This window comes from Melampsora larici-populina, assembly GCF_000204055.1.
Source record: "Melampsora larici-populina 98AG31 unplaced genomic scaffold MELLAscaffold_29, whole genome shotgun sequence".
In the NCBI taxonomy this organism is placed as follows: Eukaryota; Fungi; Basidiomycota; class Pucciniomycetes; order Pucciniales; family Melampsoraceae; genus Melampsora; species Melampsora laricis-populina.
In genome coordinates this window covers 182,781-203,300 of record NW_006768793.1, presented here as the reverse complement: position 1 = coordinate 203,300, position 20,520 = coordinate 182,781, and the positions used below count along the sequence as shown (strand labels likewise).

Genomic DNA, 20,520 nt, shown 5'->3' with positions numbered 1-20,520 from the left:
GACTTGGTGCCGGATTATCTTCAGGCTTGGAGATCTTACGTTTGCGAGTTCGAGATTTTGGAGCCTTACTGTGTTCGGAAAGTGGAAGTACTGAATGGAGCTCGATATCATTGACAGGCTGTTCGAGCTTGCTGGGTAACACATCCTCTGCAGCTCTCAACACACAATTTTCTCCTGAAACCTTCTCATCTTCAGTCTTCAAAGGCTCAGCTTTGACTTCAGGTGTTTCCACGGCGATCTCGAGGTTGAATTCGGGTAAAGGTGAAGAACCTGCGAGGGTCAGATTGTTTGTTAGAGTTGAACGAACAAGAGAGGAAAGAAACAAATCATGACTCACGATTCTCGGTTGGATGATTCTCACAAATCGATGGACAATGTACTCCTGAAACCACCGGATCTTCGTTTTTCAAACTCTCAGCCCCAACTTTGGGTTCTTCCATGGGTTTATCATGGGGATCTTCGTTTTTCAAAGGCTCAGCTTCAACTCCAGGTTATTCCATGGGATTATCGAGGTTGAACTCGGGTAAAGGTGAAGAACCTGCAGGAATCAGAGATTTTTAGTTAGAGTTGAACAAAAAAGAGATCCAAAGAACAAAAGGAATATGACTCACATTTCTCGGTTGGATGATTCTCAGCCTTTGATGCAGCTGAATCGAGGTTGGAAATGACAATATCTTTGGGTGGTATTGGCCAAAGACGTTCCTCACTGTCTTGATGGGAAGGTGAGTGAGTACTGATGTGATCTTCTGTTTCTGTATCTTTCAAGTTTTGAACAGGACTGGTAGGTTTTTTAGGCAAGGTCGATGGTGACAGAATAAGAGTTTCCTTATTGATTGTAGTTGAACTATCTGGTGATGGTGACTTGATCGATTGGATGGTAAAATCGATGAGCTCTTGATGATCCAAGGGACTAATTTGTAGGTTTGGGATCAAACTTGAGGCAGCCAGCGATGATACAGTGGGAGCTCTAGGTATATTAGTCATCAAATTTTTTCCTTTGGAGAGGGCGGCTTTGTCTTCAGCTCCCTCTTCAGCAGAAGTAGATAGGAGGGCTGGATAGGGGGTCCTTCGAGGTTGAATAGGTGCGAGTGATGAGGTAGCAATAGCTTTGGCAAACTCGACATCGTGTAAAAATGAGCTGAGTAGGTACGTTTGGTTAGCGGTGGGAAGAGATTTCATCTCTTGCAGTAACAATCGGTATTGGTGGGTCAAGAGTCCTGCAGACGACGGGTTGGGGATAGCTGATGGTAAGGTGAGAAGTGGAACAGAGGGAGCAGGAAGCGAAGTCGAGTTGGTGGTTTGAGGTTGAGGCAGTGATGTTAAAAATGGGATTTTCTTGGGTGGTCCTTCTCGTGGGTGATGATTGTGATGACTATGTTTCTCATCTTGAAAGATGAGATAAAACGAGTTGTGATCCTTTCTATTGCGACGACAGATTATCCTAAAAGGACATGTCTTGAGGGGGCGAGCACTTGATGTTGATTGAGTTTCCTGGGCTTGAGTCTTCGCTTGAGTCTTTGCCTTTGTTGGGTGTCTATGATCGCCTAGACTACACTTGTACTGGATCGAGGTGGGTAGTCTGGTTTCAAGAGTGGTGATTTCGAAGCCATGATTGGCGGCAAACTCATGGAGATAGGTGGCTCCTGCAGCAAGACTGGGAAATGTGAGATCGATTGGAGGAGGGGGTATAGGATGAGGGTATGTGGTTGTGTTGTTGTTGGCTGAGTTGGTGTTTGTGTTGGTGGTCATGATAACTGAGGAACGAGTGAAGAACGAGTGAAGATGAGGAGTTAGTAGAGGTGTGAAGGTCGCTGCAGGATGTATCGGGGTGTGAGGATTGGTGAAGGTGACAAGAGGTCTTGTTTGGTTGGGGTATGTGTGTCACAGCTGTGAAAGGTGGTGAAGGGTAACTTTAGATTTGGAGTGTTTGGTGATGAGATGTGGAAACCGTGTAGATGGGTGAAGAGGTGTGAAGATAGATGGGTGAATAAGTGTGAAGGCTATCTTGTTCAAAAACTGGTTGAAGGCGGGTTTGAGTGTGAAACAATGTGAAAAGTGCTGGTAAGATGTGTGAGGAAGTGTGAAGGATGGTGAAATACTTTGCATGTGTTCGACTTACAGCGCCACGAGGTCACAAAAGATGCATCCTAGCATCTTAGGATGCATCTGTCCGCTTTCCTTCGGATCCGCTGCGAGGATACATGTAAAGGTATCCTGGGGTCGGGTCCGAGTTTCACGTGCACAAGAGGTGTGGTCAAGCCAAGGGCTGTCTTTCTTCAGAATCCTAAGCCCTTTTACAAGAGCTCTTTTAAGTCGCACGTGGTACACTTTTGCAACATGTGATTTGTTGCTTCCTTCGAAGGTCGATCCTTCAATATCTTCCTGGAAGCCGAGATCAATATCGTCTGCGGTATGTGTATCTATCAACGGGAGTCCCGCAAAGTTTGGTTGTGCTGGGACCTTGTGATACTTGATGAGTTTGGCTAATAGCGTAAGAGCGGGACGGTTTCCAAAAACTTTGCTCGCATCCTACGAACAGTAACTCACCAAAAAACAAATCACCAAAGTGATCATTACGTTGTCCCGAGTCCTCCCTGCCAGTCCTATGACTACAACTCAAGAAGTCCCTGTTGTCGACGTCTGGCATATCGGGAGACTGCCTCGCACACGGCTAAGTTTACATCGCCGGTATCTCTCCTCGGCCTGACATCCAGAGCTTAATTTATAGCTCTGGGCACTATTTAAGAACACCGTCAAGCTTCTTGAAAGTCATGATTACTTCCGTTCTCCATCAGCCTTGCATCATAGTACTCAAAGATTCTTACGGTCAAAATGATTTTTCGCACCTACATTCTCATCATCTTTTCTCTTTTGACACTATTTGGGAAAAGCAACAGCAGGTCCTGTAAATGGGCTTTTGAGCGCGTTCCCAAGGACCCAGCACATTCGTGTAAGCAGAATATGTCTGAAAGAGCTCATAAACTTATGCAAGGAGTCTCATAAAAATATATAGAACTTGTGTCTAACATTCTTGGGATGTGCCTTTCCAGACTGCAGTGATCAATGGTTAACATACATATATCCAACTGCGGACTGCAAACCCCAAAAAGACCGTAAGTGATTGTCAGAAAATCTTTTCAGGTGTCTACTGATGAAGGGCATTACTGATGCTGACTGAAATACAGCTAAGGGCCTCCCGACGGCCTCAAATTGTGAGTCCATGCAGTTTTGCAATGCAGCTTGTCCAACTTGGAGGGCGTCAGGACTGCGCAAGATGAATCAAGCAACTTCATACAGTGAGCTCAAGTACTGCATGCATCTATAGGGAGAACTTGCTTGATATCTAACAATCAAATTTATTGTTGATTTTCATTATCAAGTGTGTGATATCTTGACCAAAAAAGGGGCCACCCGTAGTCAGGACCAGTACACCAAGATTAAGTGTCAAATTTTGACAAACGTGGTTGGTAAGTCGACCATCAGCTTCAACTTTCTTTCTCACATTGAAAAGTCCTGATTTTAAATTATATTACGGCGATTGTCAGCTTGTGATGGTAAGGGAGTTTTGGTGGGGAAAGATATCCCCTGATAGGACACTGGAATGCCCCTATGAAGGTAAACTCAGCATGCCTTGCCATGGAGCGAGCTTGGGACTTTCTCTGAGTTGAGTTTGGAGGTGGGTGAAGTAAAAAAAGCCACTTTTAGTGGTATCTCAAATCAAAAAAAATGAAGAAAAGCTTTTGAAACACAGTTGGGTTCCAAATTTGTGTGTAAAACATTGTATTTCATCACATAAATCTTTTATCATGGTGATCCATTCTCCAAGTTTGGTACATTTGGTTATTATATGTACATTAATGTTGATTTTGTTAGAGCTATAGGTCAGCACTCATTGCTTCACCTGGTCTGTGAATAGATCCAATCTTTAGTGAAGCAAGGAATGCACTGGGAGAAGCACAAACTTAACAAAGTCCCTGCCAAAGGCCCGAGGCTTGAGCAAGGGACTTGCGACTAAAAAGAAAATCATATTTGCCTGAGAAGAGATATTCCTACTTCAACATCACTGTTTTGTTTATATATAAACAAGGCTTGAAGCAAAATCAAAGCAGGACAAAAAATGTCCATTACATATGTTCAAGCTGCAAGCTCTGCCATACTTGTCTGGAACACCTGCTAATTGGGTGATAACCAATGAGTCTTTTTTACTTTTTCTGACCGGTGAGCCTGCTCAGAGCCTGTATTTCTTGGAAAAAGGTGAAACTGATTGATCTTCAATCACTCTAAAGTGTAAGTTCCCAGAAAGATACAAAGAAGGTTGCAATTGAATTTGGAGCATATCCAATGAGATATCACAATTATCTTTTTCTTTTGCCTCAAACATTGTTTCTTGAGGGATAAAAAATGGCAATTGATAAACCACACCAACTTCAAAGCTTGCCTGATGCCGGTTTTTTTAAACCGGATTCCTTCAGAGGATATACAGCTGCTATACTGAGGTACAGAGCTGTACACTCCTACAGCCTTCAGAATTTCTTTACGGCCGGGGTTGTAGTTTGCTTCTTGACGCCGGCTTTTGAATTGGATAAAGATGTCTGAGGCTTGGACAAAAATATCTGAAGCCGCTGCCTACCTTCAAGAATTTGGAGCCGCGAGTAGATAGAAACAATTGTTAGCTTTGCAATTGGTTTGATTCTTCACAATAGAAACATCAAAACAGAACATGCTATTACAATAATCAGTGATTCCTAGTATTGTCAAAGAAGTCGATGAAATGAGTCAGAGACAGAGATATGCCACATTTTGACACCGTATAGCCCACTGCACTTGCTGTTGAAGTGTTTTGCAGAGTAGTTCAGGAGGGCAATGACTGAGCCAGTACTCTACTCTGTGTCTTTGCGGGTCTATCAAGTGAGAATCCACTTTCACCCAGCAAGTCCATCACATTATGTTTCTATCTACATGTTCTTTGAAACGCAATGATAGAGAACCAGTCTGACAATTCAGACCCTTGCGTTTGCATCACAAACAAGCATTTGCAAACTTCCTCCAACATTGGGTTGAACAAGGGTGGGGTAGTACTAGGACGGGCCATTGGTGATTTACTATCAATCAGATCCAGCATTATTCTAGGTAATCCTCAAACTCTTGGTGGTGTCCTTGAGTTTTTGGGGCCCTCCAAAGAGGATTTCTCTCCTGGAGTCAAGCGCTTGGCTGTCCAGCAATTGAGTTGAGAAAATAGAAACAAAAGTATATCATATTTCTTGTGATTGGTCCAAGCTTTGTTCGATCGTTCAACATCTCCAATGGCAACATTTTCAAGAGCCCTTCATTTTAGACAAGTAGAAACTCGCAATTTTCACTACACCTACAAAAGTAATTATGTAGAACAGGAAGTTCTTGAGTCGCCTTCTCAGAAACAAGAATTAGGATTGATCAGTGGTGAACACAATCCAAAAAATTTCAAAAGGAATGACGCTGAGTCTGTCACAACCCGGCGTCAGAAATAGTTTGAAGAGGTTTGAAGGCTGTAGAAGTGTACAGCTCTGTACCTCAGTATTGCAGCTGTATATCTTCTGAAGGAATCCGGTTTGAAAAAACCGGCGTGATTTACCAGTTGCCTAAAAAATGAACTGAAGTAGAGATTAATGAGCCAATACAGGCTACTTCTTGGGCAATGATTTTCATTTGAGCGGGAAGTCCCTCACTCAAGCTCTGGGCCTTTGCCAAGGCAAGGAATTTGTTCAGTTGGGGAGAAGCAAGAATATAAGGGTACTCAAAGCAAGTATGTGGCACCACATACTTTCCAAGTTTCATTTTTGGCATGGATAATACCATGATGGGCTATGGCAAGTCAGAGCAAAGGGCATTTTCAATCATATTCAGATATAGAGTATCTGACCTAACCCCAGTACAAAGATATGCTTCTACTCTTACAAGTAACATATCTAACCGTAAATCCACCAAGATATAACACTTAAGCCCATTTTCCTACCCTTTCATCTTCCAAAGACTGCTGTAATGCTTAGATTTGTTGTTGAAGGTGGCACTGGTTGGAAACAACTGACATTTCCTTTGTTGAGTATCCAAGAACTAATTATATCTCCAGTTAATTCTTATGTTGATATGTTTTGCTAATTGTTTGTTTTTATCCAAATAGTTATTGTTTGAACCCTAGAGGTAATCCTTTCAAACTTTGTGCACCTGATTATTGCTACCTCAGTGTTTTACCTGAATGAATTATGTTTATGATGATTCCCAATGTGGGTATCATACAAGTTTAACTTGTCAAACTTAATTACTCTGTTTATCTATGTATATGATTCTACATCAAATTACCTCTTCAAGTTCAACAATATTGAATAGGCAGTGTTTTACATTCTTTTTCTTTTTACTGTATCTCCTATGTCTAAATTCTCATGAAGTTTCAAATGCCAATATAGTGAATAGACAGTATTTTTCATCTTTTCTGTTTTTGACTGTACTGATATGTCTCAATTCTCATGAAGTTTCAATGCCCATTGTAATCTGAAGACAGCCTCAGGTTCCCATTGAAGTAATCCATAGCATTTTCGGAGTCTTTTTGGCCCCATCCTTGAGAGGTTCTGCTGGTATCAGTTCTTCACTCAGTTATCCCCCTTAGATACACCTAAACTATAAACTTTATTTCTCAACAAGAAGAACAAAATCTAGGTGGCTTAGATCTTGAATCAAGTTTACAGGCAAATTTCAAAGATCACACATTGTGATATATCTTGATGATTGTCACAAGCATCATTGTTCTTCATAATTTTCTTAAATTTGGCATAAACTTTAATCATCTGCAATAGGCAAGAGAAAACTTTGTACCACCTCTTTCCAGGATCTTACATGTACTTGTCTACTGAGTAGCCAGCCATCAGTACAATGAGTGAGATGTGCTTTCCAAAATAAAAGTTCTGCTATCAGATATATTGTAAGAAATTTCATGAGATGTATTTACAGCTAATTCCTTATTGAATTTCACACATCTGAGCCTAGCAGGCCAAACTTTGTGACTCAAGTTCCATTCAAGCAAGTCTATATTGAGAAAGTACTAATGCACTTCTTGAGGAGAATCTGAACTGAAACTTAAAGCTTGAAGACATCTATCTGAGATGATCATCACACATGATTAGAAGGATAAATTGAACCAAAAAAATTGGATGGCTGCATCAAATCTTTGATAATATGATATAAAAGGATTCAACATTTCAATTGGAATCACTTCAATTATTGAAAAATGACAAAGTATTCTACAGTTCATGGAAACAAAACTGATGATAGATCAAGAATTCTTTCAAAAGGTTCTTTTGATCATTTTGAAACTATTTCTAAATACTTGGCCATCATTGGGGCACCTTCACTGCATTTGTCCAGTATGTTGAACATTTTGATTGGGTGAGGTGTCTGAATTGTGTGCAATACAATCTTGGAACTGAGTTCTGAGTTGCAAAACTTCCTAGTCTTTTCTTCCTCTTTGAGATATATTTTTCTGGCCCCAATTATAGGCCCCAAAGAAGGCTTACTAAGCAGTTCAGCCTTTTCAGACTGATCTTGGCAACCAAGCTCTTCACAATACTCTTGGTGTTTTCAACTACAAGATCCAAGCTCAGAACCAATATTATTCATTTCTTCTCAAGTAGACAGATTTTCCAAACTTGCACAGTATACAGCTTCCAGAACAACACCATTTATTCACAAAGTATTAGGATAGGAAGTTGAAGAACATCAAGATCTCAACTTCATTGTTTTCTAGTCACCCAAACTTCTTCACCATCTTTCACCAGATCTCCCCAAGCAGTTGAACATTTCTCAGTCAATATGACAGGTTCAATAGTATCTTTACGGAAGACACGTAGCTGAAGTTGTGTATGATTGAGTGAATTCAGTCGACTTTGTAACAAATCTGTAATTAGATCAAATACTTTTCCAGTTATAGTTTTCTATTCAACATATTCAAAATTAATAGAGTCAGTATGAGGTAGGTCAGGTGTAGAGTCCGAATTTCAAGTGACTAACTTTTGGAAACCACAAGGGTTTACCGGCTTCTGCCTCATTATCACAAGCCTCTTTCAGAGTGACTTCATTTGAATTTATATCTTTGATCATAACGTTCACAGTTCCATACCAACGCTCATGGGGAGGTACATCACCTTCCTTCTTCTTCGGATCACCACAAGTTGCACGTTTTTTAAGGAGCATGAGCTGAATAGCTGGGCTTAGTGGTTTTTTCGCCGCTGAGATGGTTGGTTTGAGAGGAGTTGTTTTAGCAGTTTTAGGGAAATGTTTATCGAGGACTTCTTTGGCTCGGGCATTGCGTTCGAGTTGTGCTGTCGTTGCAGAAGCCGCCGGAGTTGGACGATGAGAAGAAATCAAATCATCGATTGATTCGAATGAGACCTGATCAGATTGAGAAACGGATGAAAGTGTTTTGAGATCGGCGGATGGACAGTTGTGAGCGAAGACTGGAGCATGGTCTTTACAAAAAGAAGCTTGACATGCTTTGCAGAGTAAAGGAAGGAAGTCGAGCGTGTTGCAGTTAGGTAAAGAACAATGTTGACCAGAATTGAAGAGGGAATGTTGATTGGATTCAGTCATGATTATGATCTCTTCCAATCCAAAAGATTGAAACCTCTTGTCAGTCTTTGATGACGTCACTGTATGACATGTCGCTCATGACCTTTCACAAAGCTTTCGACTGTCAGTGCTGCGGATTTGACCCACAAGCTAATCTGTGTAATCGACTGTGAAACTCCGAATTTCGAACTTTCCAAATTTCTTAATTGCTGAGCCTGGAGCTTCGACATCAAGTTTCTTTTTTTATCAACAACAATGGAATTCTTAAAACTTAAACCAGATACTCATCCTCGTCTAACACGTTCTGATGCTGAAAGGTCCGAAAGTAAATATTGGAGAGACTTTAAGGTAATGTGATTTCACTTTTTTCTTCTCCAATTCAATCACCACTCTGTCTTGCTTTACTAACTGACCCCTTTCTTTGTTTTTTTCCCAATTCTCACCTCAAGAATCCAGTCTTCGTTAAATCATATGCACCAATCTCACATATCACTTTTTCATCTAAATCGCCGCATAGATTTTGTATAAGTTCAGGAACGAAGATTCAAATTTATTCACCCAAAACATTAAGAGTAGTCAAAACGATTTCAAGATTTCAATTACCAGTTAGATTTTCAGATATCAAATCAGATGGAAAACTTATTGTTTCTTCTGATGATTCTGGTTTAATTCAAGTCTTTGATTTGAATTCTCGTGCAATCTTACGTTCATTTCAAGATCATAAACAACCTGTTCATGTCGTTAGGTTTTCTCCAAGTTCTTCTTCAATCTTAACTTGTTCAGATGATTCGACCGTACGGCTTTTCGATTTAGCTACCTCTAAAATCATGAGAACTTTTATGGGTCATTCAGATTATGTTAGAGCGGGTAATTTTATGGCACCTAATTTGGTGATTTCAGGTGGTTATGATGGTAAGATGAATTTATGGGATGATAGGATAAATGAAAACAATGGTTTGGTTTGGACTCTTGATCATGAAGAACCTATTGAAAACATTTTGATTCATCCTAGTGGTACATTAGGTGTTTCAGCTGGTGGACCGGTGGCTAGAGTTTGGGATCTTTTAGGTGGAAGTGGTAATAAACAGAATCTCGTCAGTCTTAGTAATCATCAAAAAACAATCACTAGTTTGAGTTGGGCTATCGGTCCTTGTAATGGTGATGATGATCTTCGAAATCCTACTAGGCGGCTTTTGTCAGGTGGTTTGGATGGATTAGTCAAAGTTTATGATCTTTCGACTGGGTCTTACAAAGTTCGACATACCATTCGATATAGCTCTCCAATCTTATCGATGGGTGTTTCTCCTGATGATGGAACACTCGTAGTAGGATGTACAGATGGTAGTCTAAGTATTCGAAAACGACATCAGAAAAAAGTGGAAGCTCTACGTCTTAAAGCTGCTAAGGAAAAACAATCATCAATAGGAATGACGTTGAGTGGAGCAGCTGGATCTGAAACTGTATGGGATAGACAGGATACTCATTTGATGGAAGAAATGGCTCGAGCAGGATTGGATAGTAGCAATGAAGAGAACCCACGTGAAAATCTTGAAGGAACAGATCCTGGGCATTCTGTTGTACAAACTACTGTACCTATCCCAGAGACCACAGTCACGAAACGAAAACGAAAACAAAAACTACAAGTTTGGGATCGGATGTTGAAATCATTCAGATATGGTGATGCTCTCGATTCTGTCTTGACTCCTGTAAGATTCACAATCATCTCTTATACCACTATGTGATCTGATTAAATGTTACTCAAATGTTCTCATGCTAATACGATTGACTCTGTGTTTTTGTTCAGTCAACCCCTCCTAACATCACCTTTGCTCTATGTCGGGAACTAATTCATCGAGATGGACTACATCAAGCTCTTTCCGGAAGAGATGAAGTTAGCTTAGCTCCAATCTTACGTTTCTTAACAAAATATATCACCGATCCTCGATGGTTTAATATTGGATCTGATGTAATGAAATGTATCATGGGTAAGTGATCAATTAAACCTTCAATTTATTGATCAGAAACGTAAAATGGCATTGAAAGATAAAAAACTAATCCAATTTATGTTTTTCTTACATCCTTTTTTTTCTGCTACAGAACTTTATGAATCAGTTTTAGGTAAATCAGATATCATCGATAGTTTATTTAATAAACTTTGGCATAGGGTTACAGATGAAGTTAAATTACATTCGAAACTGTTTGAAATTAATGGTCAAATCGAAATGATTTTAGCTAATTTTGATTGATGGATGGATTGATTGAAGTTTTGTAATTCGAAGATTGATTTGATTATGTTTGTTTTTTGTTTTGAACATTTTCTTATACCTATTATTTTGAAAGCAACAAAAAAATGAAAAAAAAATCATCATAATTGGATTATATATAATTTTTGTATCATATGGTGAGCCGATTTGAGTGGGTTTGGGTTTTATACTTTTGAGTTTAACTTACCCAGGATCTAGGAATGCGCCTCTAGAGGTATGGACTGATAATCATTGACAAAAACGCGAGAATAGTATAAAGATTGGTCTTCAAATCATCTCCTGAATCAGTTTTGATTTCAAGTCCATCTATGAATATGCATCTTGGTCAAGTCTGATTTATTGCACATAGGCAAAGGGGATCAGTTGTCGACATGGGTTCAATTGTCCATTTCAAGCAATGAGGGGAATAAGGTGATGGTAATGCATGGTGGTCCAAGAGGCAGTGTTGTAAGATTATAATCACACCTGAGATCTTTCAATGAACAAAAATAAGACAGTACGCTCCGATTCCTTGCTTCAACTTGGTTATAGTCCGTGTTTGATTTTGTGAGTGCCTCTGATTGATTCTCCTGCGAGATTTAGTGCAGTCCTATCAACTCTCACACATTTCTAAACGGTCATCAGCCATCTTATAATCATTTAGTTGATATGTTCGCGCCCTAATCTACAAAACTCAGTCAACAACTTTCCAGGTAAAAATATATTGGGCGCTTTAACGAAACATGTGATGAATAGAATATGTTTGGATCTTGAATAAGAACCGACTAAAATCGAAAATTATTGCCCTTGTTGAGTGTGACTCCAAGTATCCTACTTGACATACTTCAAGGGATCCTTCCCGAGCTCGGAACTAAAAGATGGCGAGGAAATTATTCAGGACAACGTAGATAGAAATTTGTACCTGCTTGAGGATTGCATGTTAAACCCATCCATGCGCCAGTTTCCGTATGAAGGCAGAGAGCCTGCTCATCAGCATCTGGTCGTATGAAATTCGATATAAATACTCACCCTTTTGCTCACCTCGAAACATTTCTTACCATCATTCCATCCATTCTAAGATTCAAAAACACATCTAAATCTTACCTTTCTCGCTAGTTCCCTAACAAACTATCCTTATCCTCTCTTGACTACTTATTCGAAACCCACGCGCTCTTATCTTCTTACCTTTACCCATTCTCTTCAACAACAATTCCCAATCATGAATTCTCAATCCAACCAACCCTGTCGCCGTGCACGATTTTTATCAGCACTCAAGTTATCGGACAAGCCTAACAAGGTTGTCGGTATCTCGTCCTCAAATTTTAAAGTGAGTTTCGTAACTCTCTTTCAATGAAACTGTGATTCGCTTGTTAACCTTGATTTGTTTACTTTAGCGTGCCAAAGCCTATGAGTTGGCTCATCCGAAACCGGTGGTGAAACCTACACTGGTAAGCGTTAATGTCGTTAGAATTTTCATTTACCTTTTCATAACTGATCATTAAACCTCATCGCTTTTTGTTCATCTTGTTCCTTTAACAGGACCTATGCGATCCGCTCTTGGTGGCTTTGGCTCGGTCGGCCAACACTTCAACTTCGAACCGATACGCTTCTCAAAGATCTGTAAGTGCTTTTCTCACTAACTTTTGTGATCCCTTATCTTCATCTGATCTGATATTTATACTTCCTTCCCATAGACAAAGGTCCCTGTGCGTGTTCCAGCCGGATTCCCAGTGAATCAAAACTTCAGCCAAAGGTTACTTTGTACCTTTGATGATTTGAACGACGAGACGGAAGTTGATGCGGATGAAGATGATAGTTTGGTTTGTTGATGTTCCACTTGATTGATTCTATGTGGATATTGTTAAATTTTCATTTTGTGTCATTATTGATAACTGAAGCTCATCTCTGTTTTTCATCTGGTCTATTTAACAGGACCAATCCGATCCAATGTTGGCAGCTTTGGCTAGATCGGCAAACAACGCGACATCACGCCGATACGCAAGCCAACGATCCGTAAGTGATGTTCTCGCCAACCTTTTGGCATCATATATTTCGATCTGCTCTGACGTTCAAATTTCCTTCACATAGACGAAAGTTCCTATCCGTGTTCCTGCTGGTTTCCCTGTAAACCAGAATTTCAGCCAAAAGGTCATTCACCCCTTTGAGACTGTAAAGACCAAGGTGGAAGTCGCTGGACCCAGTGCGGATGACGGTGTTATTTCGGTTCGTCCTGTCCGACCTGATTGCACTACACCAAATGTCATCTTTACCGGGCGGTAAAGAAAACTACTGACATAGAAAAGTCCTGAGGCAACAGGAAGAGAGCTAAAAATCTGAAAAAATATGCACCTTGTTCCTAGATGTTGGGGCGTCATGATGAGTATTTTTTTGTATTTTACACGCAGATATTGGTTTATGTACTAACAATAAACACTGAAAATCATCAAAAACTCACATGTAACAATACCTGAAATTTGGGTCATGAGTATGAAGACAATATGTTGTGGTCTAAAAACTTCAATAACTTTTGCAATTCTGCGCCGAATAACTCGATTTTTGGTTCATTCAAAAGCTGAACTATTCTCCTTCACACTTCATAATATTAGTAAGGTGCTATCTAGTCATTTAAACACTCTACATATGTTCAAACAGTTCTGCATGAATAGCTCTGTAGGATCTTTTTTAGACCAGCTACAGATGTGATGTCTCAATGAAAAATGTAGAGGAAAGGCTCACCTTTTTAATGCACTTCAAATCGAGTGATTTGATTCAGAACTGCAAAAGTTATTGATGTTTGAAGATTCCAAAATCCTGTCTTCAAAGTCAAGGGCCAAATTTCAGGTATTGTTACACGTGAATTTTTGATGATTTTCAGTGTTTATTGTTGGTACATTAACCAGTATCTGTGTGTAAAATACAAAAAAATACTCGTCATGACGCCCCAACATCTAGGAACAAGGTGCATATTTTTTCAGATTTTTAGCTCTCTTCCTGTTGCCTCAGGACTTTTCTATGTCAGTAGTTTTCTTTACCGCCCGGTAAAGATGACATTTTGTGTAGTGTTGATTGTTCTATTTCCACGTTCAATGGATGATTTTCAACCACATACTTATACTTCTATGACATTTCTCTTCAGTCTTCTAAACACGGAAAGTCAAAAGGCATCGACTTTCCGAGATCAGAGATGCACAAATTTCAAAACAATGCCGACTTGGTCGACTGGTCAATTTCTACGCCAGTCCGAGTCCCCAGAAAGCACAGACAGACACTGCCCAGCAAAGTGTCTTCAACGATTTTCACACCTGGGCTCACTATCTCATTGTCTCCAGCCACATCAAGTGTGGTATCACCAATTGGCTCTACTTCAAAGCTGCCAACTTCCACCCCATCATCAAGACGGATTGCGTCAACTGGACCAAGATCGACCACTCCAAGGTGGTTGTGTAAGAAACAAGCTACTCCAACTCCAAAGGAGAAGCTTTACACGATCCATGAAGCATTACTGTCTCCTTTTGGATTACCCTCTTCGGCTCCCGAGGTGGTCCATGGTGGTAAAACGCACGCCGAAGTGTTGGCTGGGTTAGAATTTTTAAACAAATTCTATAGTGAGATGTGAATGATGGCAGTAGATTTTGTTCAAGTCCAGTCTTATTTTCAATTTGTTTTCTTGAATGTTTTTTTCTTATTTTTTCATCTACTTTGTTTTTCTTATCTCTCAATACTTTTTTATCAATTTAATCTATTTGTTTCATCTAATTAAGTTCCCTCACCTTCAGTAAAGCAAAAACAAACTTCAAGTCATTTCTTGTGTTTTGAAATTTTGAAGATCCTCAGTTCAGTAGGATTTATTTGGATTAGTCTCACCAAGCACAAAGATATCAATAAGGAAACTTTCTAAAGTTTTGAAAGATATAAAAAAATACATGGATTCTTCACAGTTGAGGCGCGTCTTGTGAGCCAAAAAGTAAAGAAAAAGTCTTCAAATGTTGAAACAAATCAATTGCTTTGAAAAATGGCAATGACTGCAGCATTCAGAAAGTGGGACACACAGCTCTTCCATTTACAGTGCGTCTAATGAAGAAAGGGCAAATTGAGTAAGAAACAAGGGAAATTCATTGATGAAAACAGCAATCAAGGTGGTGATAGATGCTCAGACACAGAGCGGCTATTTTGTAAAATCAATTCCACTCAAACAGGATAACTTTCTCAATTAAATAACTTTTTCTTGTGTTGACAATTTGAAGAGGGCTGACAAGTCATAAGACATATCAAATGGGTGTAAAGCAGTCTATTGGTGTAGGGGCGCGCCACTCCTTATTTTGTGCGCCCTTTGAAGCGCCAAACATGCATTGACCACCACCTGGATTGAGAGAGGCTTCTTTGGACGGGACAGATATCTATGGGTGTTGATAGGTTTTGATGTGTATGTAATACAAAATAAAGGTGATATTGAAAAAAACAAACTTTTTAAGAATGGCTGTAACTTGACACCTTATGTCATTTGTGTCACATTTGTCAACTATTTGCCCAAGGATTCAATTGAACCAAAATTCTGACATTTTCCAATACAAACCATTAAATAAAAATGGTAGATTCAAACTGTTCTGAATGACACAAAAATAGGTAAAACCCAAGGCCAAATTCCAAGATTTTTGGAACAAACCACAAGAGGGGGTTTTAGATTGGTTCACAGGAGTACACAATTTGGTTTCATTCTTTGAAAAGCTATACATAGCAGTTATCAAGCGGGAATTGGTATAACATATGTGAACTGATCAAGTCCAACTCTCCTTTCTGATGTGAGCTGCAAAAGAGACATTGGCAGAGCTGATGTCTACATAAAATTCTTCACTTGCTTCTCTCATCAATGTTAAGCCTGAGCGGAGGGTGGTTTTTGTGGGACATCAAGTCTTTATCAATGAGAATTCCACCTAAAGTTGGTGTCTCATTTGTTGATTTGGAGATGAAATGATTGTCTTAATAGATCTTAGAACAATTGGGTTATGATGTATAAAAGAGGTACTGTGCTCTAACTATTAAAATGAGGCAAATCTGTGGCATAGACAATGGTGCTGAGATGTCTCTAACCTCTAGGAGAGCAAGATCCTGTGGATAGAAGAAGTAATGCAGGTTTGAAAACAAGATAGCAATCAGAATAGATGTGCTGATATCATCTGGCTGCTTTGTATTTCCTATGATCCTTGAGGTATAAAGGATGGATGAAGTATAGTGTGCACACAAGGAATAACTCATGACAGGAATATATGAATGTGGTAAAAAGATTACTTTGGTGCCAACTGACTGATCATTCTGTTGGACAGGGCATAAGCAGGACCCCGGAGAGCTCATATGAAGGCACACGATGTAAAAATCTATAATTTCATGGGTTTATGATAGTCCGTGACTCGGGCAAACACGGGTATCTACGACCTCGGTACATTTCCCTTGATTGTAAGTTTTATTTGTCAAGACCGTTCATCAAGTGCAAGAATCCAAGCACAAATTATAATGCAATGAATCACAATCCATCAAGAGAATTCAAAGCACTCGAGCGTCTCAAGGCTCAAATCTTCTCAAACTGTCCCTTGAAGACCGGCGATAATGAAGGCTGTGGTCGATGTCAAATTAAAATCGAAGACTCTCAAAAGCTACTCTTATGTCATTGTGGAAGGAAACTTAAAGTGGAGATATTGCAATCGGCCGATAGGCATTGGAAAACAGGTCTGTAATTTGAAATGACATAAGATGAAGGTCAAAGATTGATGGTTTTGAATTGAGCGTGTTGAAATTTTAGGGCCATGTAGTCATGATACCGAGCGAATACGTTTGAGTGATTGATTGATTCAAGATAACGATAGACAACAACAACCAGTTTATGAGATCGCGTGTGCGGGTTTGAGTGATGAAACTTGGCTTCGATCTCGATCTTTACAACCCCTTTCTGTCTGCATATAGCATTCACCAAGCACATATCACGGACATCCTCCCCGACATGAAGTTTGTAATCAACTTTTTGGGACTCAAAGTGAACTTCTCCTTTCTGAAGATCAAAAGAATCAGTTACACAGGACTCTTCAAGCACAGTCAGTCTGGTTTATCAATCAAGAAGGAAGTAACCAATCTATTCACTCAACAAAATGCCAGGGTATGATTCAAACATTAATCAAAGATGACCTAATTACTTGTACTGAATGTCTAGCCATCAAAACTGTATCTAGTCTAAACTCAGCTATTAATCGCCAGTATGCAGATGAGGAAACAATGAAATATATATCAAATAATACATTATCTGAAGATCAGTTCCAAGTGACCCGCGCCAAGATCCTAGGTGAAAAGCTAGCTAGCGAGTCGGTCGAGCAGGCAGCAAAAGCAGGTAGCCCAAAGCTCTGGGATATCATAGCCGAAAAAGCGAAGCGAGGATTATTTGATGATCATGCTGTATTCAAAGCGCTTGTTGAGGCTATGAGTAGCAAAGCCGAGCGCCTATCTCATGGGCACAGTTTGGCTGGGATCATCTATCGACCGGAGCTAGACAATTGGTTGATTACAGCTGGTGCATATAGCAGTGGAGTTGTGTCGTTGTTCAGAGATAATTTTGCCGGTAGATCACCCCAAAGCCAGCGAGAAGAACGAAGGACTTCGGGATCTCAGCTACTTGACGGATTACAGCTGGCAAACATGATTCCGGTCAAGAAGTGGATTGAAAAGCTCGGTTACAGCGGCCCATTAGTAGCAGGGACCGATCAAACTGTCTGTCTAAAAGCTCTTAGACAACATGATGGCTCAGTTGTAGGTGCTCAAGGAGGTGATATCAAATTTGTGACCACTGCTGATTTGGAAAATGTGGTAAAGGATATACTGGCACATGGAATTCTGTGTGACAAGGTTTGTTTTATATTTCTCTTTGTGATATAATCCTACATCAATCTGATTTTTTTGATGGATATTCATATCTAGATACGTTGTTATACGGTTCAGGTACCATTACCAAATATGCCCTCGTTTATAGTTGCTTTGATTGCAAGCAAGAGTAAAGAGAATAGCAACGATATCTTGGCCCAACACTTAAAATTCATCGAGCTCTTGGACCTAGCAGGTCTTCCAATTGTCTCCTTAGGATCGGATGGGGCTGCAAGCGAACTCTCAGCTCAATTGAGCCTGACCGCCTCCACTAGTAGATATCTAAAATACGACCACGGTGATCTCAATGTACACGTCAAAGTAGGACTTTTTGGCAAATCAAATCTTCCAATTGTCACGGTGCAAGATCCCAAGCACGCGCGCAAGACTGCAGCCAACCAGATCCTTTCTGGAGCTTGGCTTCTTGCTTTTGGAAAATACTACACAAATATTGAGAACCTACTCTCGTTACGAAATCTAGATGAATGTCCATTGGGCTTGAAGGACATCAAAAATGTAGATCCTCATGATGATGGACGTGCACTACGCAGCTTTCATCATAAAACCTTGAAGCTGGCTTCAGAACTAAACGATGTTGCCGCAAATTCCGATACCACTGGTCTCACCGTATACTTATTCATCATGGGTGAACTGAGTGATGCTTGGCTGAATCCTACCATGGGTCATTTTGACAGAATCATCTGTTCCTGGAGGACTGTCTTCTTCATACGCGACTGGAACACTTACCTGATTCATCAAAAAGAAAAAACAAATAATTTGATGAATCCAAATCTCAACTTTATCTCTCATCAAAGCTTCAAGATCTTTGTCCAGCTAGCGGAGAGTCTGATTGGTCTTGTGATTGCACATCGAGAGTACTGGCCAAAACATCCATTAATACTTTCAAAGCACGGAACTGAAGCATGTGAGCATAGTTTTGGGTGGATGCGGGTCATATCACCCGACTTTACAGTTTTAGGTGCGCGTGAGATGATGCCAAAGATATTTGCAATTGTCAAGAGTATAACAAGTGGTACAATCAAGGTCCCACAATCTGACAATTTACACTCAGGTAAGCAAGTTTCCTTCTTTCAAAATACAAGGTGACTCATTTGGTTTTGCATATTTTGCAATTGGATAGGCTACCAGTACTCGTTTGCCAATGAAAACCCCAATCCAAATTGGGCATTGTTAACCAAGTTTCCCTCTGATGAGGAGATAACTTGTGCTCTCAAGATTGCCCGTGTGGAAGCATATGTTTTGAAAGAATTTGTTGGGAATGACGTCCCGCACAGTCCGATATCTTCTACAACACGCATTCAGCATGTGAACCCAGCACTTTGGACTCAGGAACCCAAGCAATTCTATGACAATATCTCCAACAGCATAGATCATGATTATCAAGAGACCAAAGTACCTTCACTCACAGTTTCAGAAGCGCTTTCAACAGCAGCCGAGATCCATGCAAATGATGAAGCAGCAAACTCAATTGTTGGCCAGCTCTCTCAGAGAATCGAATATGAATTATACTCATCTTTCCAACTTCCGAACTTGCGAAGTTATCAAACCGAATCAACACATCCTGAGATCACAAAGCATCAACCTACGCAATCTCCACTGATAACTTCTAGCTCCACTTTGAACTTCAAAAACCTTGTGAAGCTCCGACACGAACACAACAGTGCTGTCTCTTGACATCACGGAAATGAGCGAATGAAAAACAAATCTTCTGATTTCCCAGCACCTACCATAGATGGCACCACCAGAGTCAGCGATATGAAACCAAGTCAATGTAGCAAGATGCTATCTATGTTGTATCAAGAGAATTGTGTACAAGTTGAACCTCTTTGTCGTCACAAACGTTGGAATATGACGGCAAAGATTCGAGCAGCAGATATCATTTGTACGGTTGGCTCAAAGATACCGGTCATCACTACTGAATGGCTTAAAAGTGGACAGCTCAGCGAACTGAACCCACTGAAGCGACATAAGTGGGTCATCATAATCAAAGATAGTACCCTATACATTGGTCGTATCTTAGCCATATACGAAAACTCCAATTCAAAACATAGTGTAGTCAAAACCGCTGCAAGTCCTTCAAATCTATCGTTCATCTCAGTGGTGATGGGAAGATACCAACACAGCACAGTTGACGTTTCCTGGGATCCAGACAGTCAAAATTCATATTTCTATGTCCATATCTCTCCCAACCGCGTGGCTCACATCTTCCAAGAGAGTAAAGACGAAGAATTTAAGTTCTTACAACCCGGACATCACTCGATCTCACCAAAAGTCCAGATGATTCTACAGTCAATCAGTATAAGCACTTGGGCTGTTTCTTTTGAAAAGACTCTCTCAGCATTGAAAGCAGCCGGAAAAGATCCTCTCACTTAATTTTTACATCTCAATCGGCAAGTTTCTTCATTGAATCTTAAGATTTATGTATGCATCTTCCAGAAACTGCTCGTCTCACGCGTCATCTTGGCTTGTCCTTTCTTATTTCTTTGTCTAGTCTTTCAAATTGTCAGACCGTCAGGAATGCAAGAACCCAAATTCAAACATGATCGATTTCATCCTTCTGATCACAAGGCAACAAAGAATTTGTAAATGTACAAGTTGACAGTAAATACTTTGTACCAAATCATCATCCAAACATATCAATTGTAAATGATCGAGAGCATCCAAATTCTTGATCAATCCATATGGATGAGATGCAATCCCCTTCAAAGGATCAAAAGTGTATAAACAAGATTGAAATCGATCTCATCCTAAGATCAACCAA

The 20,520-nt window shown here is 40.0% G+C and overlaps 4 protein-coding genes across 4 annotated transcripts; 3 read left to right on the top strand and 1 right to left on the bottom strand.

Annotated features, from left to right (window-relative positions):
* Positions 1-2,832: 2,832 nt before the first annotated feature.
* Positions 2,833-3,589, top strand: MELLADRAFT_124045 (uncharacterized protein; the record flags this gene model as incomplete). The annotated part of the gene is made up of 5 exons (XM_007412275.1): positions 2,833-2,950; positions 3,051-3,113; positions 3,186-3,296; positions 3,381-3,467; positions 3,546-3,589. 5 exons carry the CDS (start codon positions 2,833-2,835, stop codon positions 3,587-3,589), a joined length of 423 nt encoding a protein of 140 aa, XP_007412337.1.
* Positions 3,590-7,760: 4,171 nt separating this feature from the next.
* On the bottom strand, positions 7,761-8,616 carry MELLADRAFT_64796 (uncharacterized protein; the record flags this gene model as incomplete). Its single annotated transcript, XM_007412119.1, has 2 exons — positions 7,761-7,961; positions 8,038-8,616. 2 exons carry the CDS (start codon positions 8,614-8,616, stop codon positions 7,761-7,763), a joined length of 780 nt encoding a protein of 259 aa, XP_007412181.1.
* Positions 8,617-8,806: 190 nt separating this feature from the next.
* MELLADRAFT_49117 (uncharacterized protein) lies at positions 8,807-10,841 on the top strand (the record flags this gene model as incomplete). Its single annotated transcript, XM_007412276.1, has 5 exons — positions 8,807-8,943; positions 9,045-10,113; positions 10,240-10,301; positions 10,400-10,580; positions 10,693-10,841. 5 exons carry the CDS (start codon positions 8,851-8,853, stop codon positions 10,839-10,841), a joined length of 1,554 nt encoding a protein of 517 aa, XP_007412338.1.
* Positions 10,842-16,351: 5,510 nt separating this feature from the next.
* MELLADRAFT_108348 (uncharacterized protein) lies at positions 16,352-20,132 on the top strand (the record flags this gene model as incomplete). The annotated part of the gene is made up of 4 exons (XM_007412277.1): positions 16,352-16,559; positions 17,038-17,439; positions 18,880-19,419; positions 19,480-20,132. The coding sequence occupies 4 exons, from the start codon at positions 16,352-16,354 to the stop codon at positions 20,130-20,132; spliced, it is 1,803 nt and encodes a 600-aa protein (XP_007412339.1).
* Positions 20,133-20,520: the final 388 nt, after the last annotated feature.